This window comes from Bubalus bubalis, chromosome 18, assembly GCF_019923935.1.
Source record: "Bubalus bubalis isolate 160015118507 breed Murrah chromosome 18, NDDB_SH_1, whole genome shotgun sequence".
Classification (NCBI taxonomy): domain Eukaryota; kingdom Metazoa; phylum Chordata; class Mammalia; order Artiodactyla; family Bovidae; genus Bubalus; species Bubalus bubalis.
Window position 1 is genome coordinate 63,169,949 of NC_059174.1, and position 10,400 is coordinate 63,180,348.

Genomic DNA, 10,400 nt, shown 5'->3' on the forward strand with positions numbered 1-10,400 from the left:
GGTCAGCAAGGGTGGGGGGACCGCATACCTCCAGCATCCCGCCGCGAGGTGTCACCGCCCGGGCCTCTGTGGACCTCGCCTCCTAGGAGGCTCCCGGAGCAGCGGCCCTGAAGTTTACGGGAAGGAGCGGGCACTGCCTTCGAGCCACCTGGCGGCCAGGTGCGCGCCCGCCTCAGGCCCCGCCCTCGCCCGGGGCGGTCCCCGCTCGGGGGCCCTGGAGACGGAAACGGGTCGGCGGCCGGGCCATGGAGGAGCACCCGCAGTGGGACCCGGAGGCCTGGAGCTCCGTGGAGGGGCGGCCGGCACCCCGGGCGGCCAGAACAGGTCGGGGGCCTGGAGAAGGCCGGGTCCGGTCCGCCTGGCGGGCAGACGGCCTGGGGGAGGCGGAGAACGGGGGCCCCGGGCAGAGGGGACCCAGGGGCCGGGACTTCGAGCTCCCGGAAGGAATGCGCAGACCCAAGAGCCTGAGGCGGAGAGCGCTAGAGGCGGGAGTGTCCGCGCGTGTCTGAGGGCTGGCAGGGGCCAGAGTCACGAACCGAATTAGAGGGGAAGGAAGTCCGGAGCCCACCCCTCAGCCTGAGGTGGGAGCGGCCACGCTTGGGTGCGCGGAGGGCGGAGGGCGGGGAGGGGCGGTGTCTGGGGCTGGGGGTCCAAACTCCCAGGTCTGAGGAGGAGGGGCCGGGGGCCTGGACCCCCGGGTCTGAGGAGGGAGGAGGGGCTGGGGGCCTGGACCCCCGGGTCTGAGGGGGGAGGTGGGGGGCCTGGACCCCCGGGTCTGAGGAGGGAGGAGGGGCGTGGGGCCTGGACCCCCGGGTCTGAGGGGGGAGGAGGGGCTGGGGACCTGGACCCCCAGGTCTGAGGAGGGAGGAGGGGCGTGGGGCCTGGACCCCCGGGTCTGAGGAGGGAGGAGGGGCTGGGGACCTGGACCCCCAGGTCTGAGGAGGGAGGAGGGGCTGGGGGCCTGGACCCCCGGGTCTGAAGAGGAGGGGCGTGGGGCCTGGACCCCCGGTCTGAGGAGGGAGGAGGGGCATGGGGCCTGGACCCCCGGGTCTGAGGAGGGAGGAGGGGCTGGGGACCTGGACCCCCAGGTCTGAGGAGGGAGGAGGGGCTGGGGGCCTGGACCCCCGGGTCTGAAGAGGAGGGGCGTGGGGCCTGGACCCCCGGTCTGAGGAGGGAGGAGGGGCGTGGGGCCTGGACCCCCGGGTCTGAGGAGGAGGGGCGTGGGGCCTGGACCCCTGGGTCTGAGGGGGGAGGTGGGGGGCCTGGACCCCTGGGTCTGAGGAGGAGGGCTGTGGGGCCTGGACCCCCGGGTCTGAGGGGGGAGGTGGGGGGCCTGGACCCCTGGGTCTGAGGAGGAGGGCTGTGGGGCCTGGACCCCCGGGTCTGAGGGGGGAGGCGTGGAGCCTGGACGCCCAGGTCTGAGGAGGAGGGGCGTGGGGCCTGGACCCCCGGGTCTGAAGAGGAGGGGCGTGGGGCCTGGATCCCCGGGTCTGAGGAGGGAGGAGGGGCTGGGGGCCTGGACCCCCGGGTCTGAGGGGGGAGGCGGGGGGCCTGGACCCCCGGGTCTGAGGAGGGAGGAGGGGCGTGGGGCCTGGACCCCCGGGTCTGAGGGGGAGGCGTGAGGCCTGGACCCCCGGGTCTGAGGTGGGAAGTGTGGGGCCTGGACCCCCGGGTCTGAGGAGGGAGGAGGGGCATGGGGCTTGGATCCCCGGGTCTGAGGGGGGAGTTGGGGGGCTTGGGCCCCTGGGTCTGACGGGGGAGGCGTGGGGCCTGGACCCCCGAGTCTGAAGGGGAAGGCAGGGGGTCTGGACCCCCGAGTCTGAGGGGGAAGGCGGGGGGTCTGGACCCCCGGGTCTGAGGGGGGAGGAGGGGCTTGGGGCCTGGACCCCTGGGTCTGACGGAGGAGGGGCAAGTGTCTGCACTTCCGGGCCTGGACCCCCAGGTCTGAGGTGGGAGGCAGGGGCCTGGACCCCGGGTCTGAGGAGGGAGGGGCTGGGGACCTGGACTCCCCATCTGACAGAGGAGGGGCGGCAGTCTGCACTTCCGGGCCTGGACCCCGGACCCACCCAGCACCCTGTCCCTGCCCAGGCCCGTCACTGTCCTCTGTGCTGAATGAGCTGCCCAGCGCTGCCACCCTTCGGTACCGAGGCCCTGGGGTGCTGCCTTGGGGGTCTGAGGAGACTGAGGACGAGGAGGCATGGAGGAGCATGCAGACCTCTGCAGATGCCGCACATCAGGAGCAGCTGGAGCCCGGCGCCTCCCGGGAACTGCCGTGGCCCATGCCGGCCAGGCGGGCACACAGGTGAGGCCCCCGCCAGGCCTGGCCTCCTCCCCGCCAGCTGGCCGCTCCACCCCCTTCTCTGGCTGCCCGTCTGTCCCTGCCCCTCTCCCAGCCGCCCCTCTGGGTTTCCTTGCCTCCCGTCAGTGTTGGTGCTTCTCAGGCTCCAAGGAGTCCCGTCTGCAGGATTCCTGTGCTCTCTCTCCCCCAGCTTCCGTGTCTTCTGTCTTTTCTCCCTCCAAGCCTGACTGCCTCTGTCTGAAATCTGTTGTTCACTGTTTTTCTCTCTCTCTGAGCTTTATGTCGGTCTCTGCCTCCTACCACTCTGTTAGATCTTTCTTTCCACTGTCCTGCTACATAATTTGCAGGATGCAGTGAAAGCTGAGTCTCTTGTTCAACAGTTACTATGCATATGGCACAGCAGTAAAAGTAAGCCAGAGGCCCTTCCGAGAATGGCCCTGGGTGCTCCTCAGGTGACCCTTGACACTGACCCTTGCTCCTTATATAATCTGGACACCAGTCCTGAGGTGTGGGGAGGTTCCCTCATGCCAGACAATGCTCTGACTCCACCTGGGTGTCCAACAACACAACTCAACTGTAACACTGTCTACCTGGAGATACAACCTCATTCACATAAAAAAGACACCTTTATCACTCTCACCACTTAGGAAATTCTAGGCTTTAGGAACCCTGTGCTAACGGGACGAAGACCAAGTAATATAATTCTTTTTATTTTATCTTATCTTAACCACTGGACCTCCAGGGAAGTCCTCCCCGCCCCCTGCTTTATTTCGATACAATTGACAGATAGCACCTTATAAGTGTAAGGTGTACAGTGTTACACATACACTTATATGTTGCAAAATGATTACCACAGTCGTGCTAGCTAACACCTCCACCTTGTCACATAATTACTGTTTGGTTTTTTGTGGTGAGAACACTTACTCTGTTGGCAAAAGTATACAGTGCAGCATTATGAGCTATGATCATGGAGCTCTACATTAAATTCCCAGAATTCATTAATCTTTTAACTGGAAGCTTGTACTCTTTGACCAACATCAGCATTTACCTACTCTACCTCCCGATTACAACCATCCTACTCTCTTCTGAGTTCAGTTTTTTTATTTCACTTCATTTCATTTCCTTTTTTGACTGTTCCGTGCAGCTTGTGGGATTTTTAGTTCCCCAACCGGGGATTGAACCTCCGCCCTCAGCAGTGAGAGCACAGAGTCCTAACCACTGGACTGCCAGGGAACTCTCAGGTCAATTTTTTTAGATTCCACATGGGATATCATACACTATGAAATATGTTTCTTATTATAAGTCACAATATCACACCTGCTTTTTTTTTTTTAACTTTATGATGATATTTGCCGACAGAAAAGTGCATGAGACATCATGCAGAGGCTTACAGTTTTCCCAAAGCAAGTATCCAGATAATTTCCACCTGGGGCCCCACCCATCTCCTTCCCAGACTTCTGCAGAGGATCGCCTCCTCGCTTTTCTTCACAGCCTCGCCATCTGTGTGCGCACCCCTGAACACCGAGCTTGCTCTGGGTCTCTCTGTGAATCGACCCCTGTAGTCTGTGTTTCCTGTCGTATGCTTAGCGTTAGGTGTGCTGCTTTTTAGTGCTACGGAGCACCCCGTTAGGGACACCCAGAAGCCTGCTTCCTCGCCCAGCGGCTGGGTTGCCTCCACCTGTTGGTGGTCTCCATGCGGGGCGGCCAGGCAGCTACTTTTCTGTCTCTGACTCTGTTTCCCCCACAGACAGAGGCTTGCCAGGGACCGAGTGGCCCAGGGCGCGGGGTCCACAGGGGCCCAATGGACTCGGCTGATTCGGAGGTCCAAGGAGAAGGTGCGGGAAGGTCTGCGCTCCCTGCAGCCCTGGGCGTGGACGCTGAAGAGGATCGGGGGTACGGGGGATGGGGTTTGGGCTGGCGACTTGGGGCAGAACTGGACTCCCTGGCCTGAGGGAAGAGGGGCTGGGGTCTGGACCCCCGGGTCTGGGGAGGAGGTGTGGGGTCTGGACCCCCGGGTGGGAGGGAGGCGGGGCTGGACCCCCGGGTCTGGGGGGGAGGTGTGGGATCTGGACCCCCGGTCTGGGGAGGAGGCGTGGGGTCTGGACCCCCGGGTCGGAGGGAGGCGGGCCGGGACCGGACTGAGAGCGGAGCCCGCGGCCTCTCTGCTGCCCCCTGCAGGACAGTTTGGCGCCGGCACCGAGTCCTACTTCTCCCTGCTGCGTTTCCTGCTGCTTCTCAACGTGCTGGCCTCGGTGCTCACGGCCTGCATGGTTGTGCTGCCCACCTGGTTGGAGGGGACTCCCCCGGGCCCCCCTGCCCCGAACGCCTCCTCACCCTGCGGCTCCTACAACCCCGGCTCCCACGGCCTGGTTACCTTCTCCACCGAGCTCTTCAACCTGCTCTCTGGAAAGGTGTGTGCTGGGTCCCGGGATCCTCAGGGAACCCTGACCCTGGTGGCCCCGCTCCCTGAACCCCCTTGTCCTGCCTTTCCTTCCGCAGGGTTTTCTAGAATGGTCTCCTCTCTTCTACGGGTTCTACCCGCCCCGCTCACACCTGGCCATCACCTACCTGTGTGCCGCCTTTGCCATTGGCCTCCTCTACCTGCTGCTCATCCTTCACCGGTCAGTGACAGCCCTGTACCCAGACCCCCTGGACCGTGGCGGGGAGGAGCGGTGGGAGGAGCGCCCTCCTCCATAGGCCTGAGTCTCGCTCTGCTGCGGGGTCCCTTTTTCTCTGCTTGAATTGCAATCGGATTTTTAAAATGCTTCATGACTGGCTCCAGGCCGAGGATAGACAGGAGATGTCTCCCTCCTGTGACTTAGTCTAGTGGGGAGGGAAAGATATTAAACAAACAAGGAAATTAATTGCATCTTTTCTGGGGGGGAGAGTGGCTGAATAGGAAATAAACAGGGGTGATTCATTCACTCAGGGATAGATATTAACTGAGCAGATACTATGTGTCAACCATTGTTCTAGGCATTTGGCAAAACAGAGCCAGAAAAAAAAAAACCCCAACAGAGTCTGGTTGGTCCCGGTGGAGCTGACATTTTAACAGGAGAGACAAGTAATAAGCAATAGACCATAATGAGTGGATTGTATGGCATATTAGAGGGTGATCATGGTTGAGGTTGCCCAGCCCCCAACCACCGTCGTTTGTATTAACACTATAGCTTGCTTTTGGCCCATTTTGTTCTTTATATAAAGGGAGACTCTATATATGTTGAGGCTAAAGCCCGCAAGATTCCCTAATAATTAGAAGAGGGATGTGGTGAATGATAGAAGTTAAGAACGACTCCAGTGTTGGGACTTCCCTGGCCATCCAGTGGTTAAGACTCTGCCTTCCACTGCAGGGGGCGCAGGTTCAACCCCTGGTCAGGGAACTAAGGTCCTGAATGCCGCAGGGTACAGCCAAAAATTAAACAAAATAATAACGAATGACTTCAAAGCAAACAAGAAAAGAATGACTGTAGGTGTTTGCCATTTGAGATGGGGAGGGCTGTAGAAAGAGCAGGCTTTGGGCGGGGAATATCCAGGGTGCAGTTTTGGATCAGTAGATTATGAGGGAATATTGAGTATGCATTTGCATATGTGGGGGCCGGGCGAGAGGGCACAGGTGTAAGCAAGGAGGGCAGGTGGGTGCACTTGGGGGGTGATGGGGGCTGGCACCAGGGGTGGTGAAGGTGGACGTGGAGCCTTTTTGTACCGTTTTCTGTTTTAGTCCTTTTCTCGGGTTTTCTATCCCCTCCCTAGGTCTTTGTCCCCCTCTCTCCAGTCTCTCTACCTGCTCCCTCCTTCCTCTGGGTCTCTCCTTGGAACCCAACTTTCCCCTCTTCTTGAGTCTTTGTCTCCCTTTCTTGGACTCTCTGCCACTTTGGGGTCTCAGTCTCCCCTTTGAATCTCTCTCTCCAGGGCCTCTGTTTCCTTCTGTCGAGAGAGCCGGTCTTATCTCTTAGGTTTTTGTCTCTCCCTTCGGGGGTCTGTCCTCCAGGTCTGTTTCTGAATCTCTTCTTTAGTCTTTGGCATCAATGACTGGATGTGTCTCCATCAGGTAGCAGCTCTCCAAATGCCCTGTGTCTCAGAGTTCATTTTCCCTATTTGCCCCATAAGACGGGAGGGGTGTCCCCCTGCTCACGGATGTCTTGCCTACGCTCCATCTCCCGGTTCTCCCCTCTCTTAGCTCGGTGTCTGGGCTGAAGCAGACGTTGTTGGCTGAGTCAGAGGCCCTGACCCGCTACAGCCACCGCGTGTTCTCCGCCTGGGACTTTGGACTCAGCGGGGAGGTCCACGTGAGACTCCGCCAGCGCCTGATCCTATATGACTTGCAGGTGCGCTTAGTGGCGGGGCCCTATGAGCAGGGGGCACCCGACGGGGCGGGGTTGACAGAATGGGCGGGGCCTGGGCCAGGGATGGGGCCTCCAGAGAGATGCTGGGCGGAGCTTTCTTCTTAGGAGGCGGGCCTTGAGGGAAAAGGGCTGAAGGCCACTACAGGTATGCCTGACGTCAAGGGTACAGGAAAAAGCTAGCTCAGTTCACAGTTAAGAGCAGGGCGTGGCCAGAAAAGGCTTGGCAGAGTAGAACCGAAACTCCAAAGGCCAGGCAGGAGTGCTGGGTGGGCCCTAGGAGGAGCTTGATGTGTTGGGCGGGGCCTTGAAAGGGCGGAGTCAGTTTTGAATTGTCAATCTGGAGGGTCTTGGATGGGCGGGGACAGGGCTATAGATGTTCTTAGGGAGCCGATGCAGCATCAGTTCCCGTTGAGCGTGGACCGCAGGCTGGACCTGGGCAACGGAACACAAGTGGACGTCTCTTCCGGCCTTAGGTGGAGCTGGAGGAAGCGAGAGTGCGGCGCAAGGCTGCGGTGCGGACCCTGGGCCAACAAGCCAGGCTGTGGTCGGTGCGCCTGCTGCTCAACCTGGTGGTGCTGGCGCTCCTGGGGGCAGCCTTCTACGGCATCTACTGGGCTACCGGGGCCACTGTGGACCTGCAGGTGCAGAGGGCCCTGGGGGAGGAAAGACCCTGGAACCTACCTTCCCAAGGGTGGAGGAGACTGAAGCCTGTGATTCTTGGAATCTCAGAGAGGAAGGATTGGGGTCTGTGTGTGTGGTGGTGGTGGTGGTGGTTATGATTGGACCGTGGACTTTCAGGGTGCTGAAGGAAGAAGAGGCTTGGGGAAGATAATGGTAGGCATGGCCCCTGCAGGACTGCAGAGCCTCTTCTCTTGGTCCACCCTCCCTCCTAGGACAAGCCTCTTATCCAGCGGACGCCAGTACTGAAGCTCGTGGTGGATTACCTTCCGTCCATCTTCATCTCCATGGTCAACTTCGTGCTGCCACCTGTGTTCAAGCTCATTGCACCCCTGGAGGGCTACACCAGGAGTCGCCAGATCGTTTTTATCCTACTCAGGTTCTGGACTCCTGGCGTGGGCTGGGTCTGGCCGAGGGACATTGGTTCTACCAAATAAGAGACTGACATCGTCAAGATATGGGATCCGGTGGGATCTGGATTCAGATCCCGACTCCTCCTGTCACTGAGCGCCAGTTTTCTTCATCTGTGAAGTGGGGAGAACTGTGAGCACGCTCCACACAGGAGAATCCGGGCACGTGGTGGGCGCTCCATCAGTATTGATGCCCTTTTTCTCTTTTCCACTTGCCAGGACAGTGTCTCTCCGCCTGGTCTCCCTGCTAGTCCTGCTCTTCTCTCTCTGGAATGAAATCACTTGCGGGGGCAATGCGGTGCCTGAGGAGTGCAAAACCTGTGGCTATAATTACAAAGCACTTCCGGTGAGGATGCGGGGACTCCTGGGTCCTTGAAGGAAAGGAAGAGCCCAGTGGGTTCCAGATTCTTGGTTTGGGAGGAAAGAGGAGCTTGTGGTGCTAGAATACCTTCCCCATGAGGACAGGGGTATGGATTTTTAAAAAGAAGAAAGACCCCCGCCCCCCCACCCCAGATAAAGTATTGATAGAGTCTCATATTCTGGCAATTTGGAGACTCAGCTGTTTGGGTCTACAGGGTCCTGAGGTCCTTCTGACCTGTTCTTCCTCCCTCAGTGCTGGGAGACCCGCATGGGACAGGAGATGTACAAACTCCTACTATTTGATCTGCTAACCGGCCTGGCAGTCATCCTGCTCTACCAGTTCCCTCGGAAGTGAGAATCCCTCCCCTTGCTGTGGCCCCGCCCCTGCCCTAGGCCCGCCGACCATGCAGACTGCCCACCTCCACGGGTCTGGTAGTCGGGTCCCTACAGCCAAGATTATTAACTCCACTCAAGCCCCGCCCCCTAGACGCACACTCCCGCCGGGCCTGGGAAGTTTCGCCCCGCCTCCAGATAGGCTCCCTTCCGATTGGTGGGCGGGACGGTGAAAGCGGGGAAACCCGTGGCCGGCCCGCCACAGATTCTGCCGGTCTCATCCTGCCCCTCAGGCTGCTCTGCGGCCTCTGTCCCGGGGCGCTGGGCCGTTTTGCGAGGACCCAGGAGTTCCAGGTGCCTGACGAAGTGCTGGGGCTCATCTACGCACAGACGGTGGTCTGGGTGGGGAGTTTTTTCTGCCCTTTACTGCCTTTGCTCAACACGGTGAAGTTCCTGTTGCTTTTCTACTTGAAGAAGGTGAGCGGTGGGGAGCAGCCTTGGGTCTGAGGCGGGGAGGTACTGGGGCTTGGGTTTCTGGATTCTGGGAGAAGAGAGTACTTTAGGATGTGACTCCCGAATCCTGGTGGGGGAGGATGCCGGGGTCCCGGACTACGAGATCCTGATAGAGGACAGGTCTGGAGGACAGACCCCTGGATGTGGGAGGAAGGGTCCAGAGCATCCCAATTGTTAGGTCTGAGGGAAGTAGGGGACCCGGACTCTTGTGTCTGATGGTGGAAAAGAACTAGGGTTCCTGGCTCCTGAATGAGGAGAGGGGGCCAGGGATTAGGGCTCCTGGATGGTGGAGGAGAGTCTGGGGCTCAGATTCCTGTGTCTCATATTCCCTCATCCCCTCCTGCCAGATCACCCTCTTCTCCACCTGCTCCCCGGCCTCCCGCACCTTTCGAGCCTCCACTGTGAATTTCTTTTTCCCCTTGGTCCTTCTCTTGGGTCTGGCCATCTCCGCCGTTCCTGTGCTTTATAGCATCTTCCTGTAAGTGTGAGAGGTACTGGCCTCTCTCTCCCACCTGCCACCCTCCTCTGTCCAGGGTTCTGACTTTGAGCCATCCTTGAGCTCTGCCTGTCTCTGACTCCAGGATCCCACCTTCCAAGCCGTGTGGTCCATTCCGGGGTCAGTCGTCCATCTGGGTGGTGATCCCCACGTCTATCCGCGAACTGCCTCAGACGGCCCAGAATGTTCTCTTCTTTCTGGGTACCCAGGCTTTTGCTGTGCCCCTTCTGCTGATCTCCAGGTGAGGGCGCTAGACTCCTGGGTCTGAGTTTGAATGTCTGACCTGGGGTCCCGGGGCCTGCTTCTGAGAGAGAAGGGGGTTGGGGCCCAAACTCTTGGGTCTGAGGGAAAGAAGGGGCTGGGATGCTTCGACTCCTTGAGTCTGAAGGAGGAGGTCCAGACTCCTGGTTTCTAAAAAGCCCTACGTGGAAGATATTCTGAGAACGTTTGGGGAGTGGGTTCCATTTTATCTCCTCTAGCATCCTGATGGCGTATACCGTGGCCCTGGCTAACTCATATGGACGCCTCATCTCTGAACTCCAACGCCAAATACAGACGGTGAGCCAGGCCTGGCCCCTGGGAAGGGTCCTGCAGAGTATAAGATTTGTCTCACCTCCCCCTCTCTTTACCCTTCCCTCAGGAGGCGCAGAATAAAGTCTTCCTGGCACAGCGTGCTGTGGCGCTGAGCTCGGCCGACAGAACTCTTTGAACTCTCCAGCCTGGCTTGGGGTGACGTCCCACTTCCAGCCCCAGACCTGCTCCCAGATCCTTTTTGAGCTTCGTCAACATCATTTGGGAAATGAGCGAACTGGAGAAGACTCCGCTCTTTTCCAGCCCTGGGATTCCCTACTGAGCCCCCCGACACTCCAGTGAACCTCTTTCTAGTACTGTATCAATAAATATAGTACTGTATCAATAAACACAGCGGAGGCCGCTGAGTGCTTTTTAATCTCTGGCCTTCAGCGGGA

The 10,400-nt window shown here is 59.4% G+C and overlaps 1 protein-coding gene across 4 annotated transcripts; it reads left to right on the forward strand.

Moving 5' to 3' along the window:
- Window positions 1-167: 167 nt before the first annotated feature.
- Window positions 168-10,352, forward strand: TMC4 (transmembrane channel like 4). 4 transcript variants are annotated; one of them, XM_006053426.4, is made up of 15 exons: window positions 168-324; window positions 2,089-2,302; window positions 4,047-4,192; window positions 4,478-4,710; window positions 4,799-4,920; window positions 6,477-6,624; window positions 7,116-7,283; window positions 7,536-7,699; window positions 7,950-8,076; window positions 8,344-8,441; window positions 8,717-8,900; window positions 9,284-9,414; window positions 9,518-9,673; window positions 9,912-9,990; window positions 10,073-10,352. In XM_006053426.4, the coding sequence occupies exons 1-15, from the start codon at window positions 246-248 to the stop codon at window positions 10,139-10,141; spliced, it is 2,118 nt and encodes a 705-aa protein (XP_006053488.4). In that variant the 5' UTR covers window positions 168-245; the 3' UTR covers window positions 10,142-10,352. The 4 variants fall into 4 exon arrangements, with proteins under 4 accessions (XP_006053488.4, XP_044786971.2, XP_044786972.2 ...); XM_044931035.2 differs by lacking the exon at window positions 168-324 and adding an exon at window positions 367-581; XM_044931036.2 differs by lacking the exon at window positions 9,284-9,414.
- The last annotated feature ends 48 nt before the right edge of the window (window positions 10,353-10,400 follow it).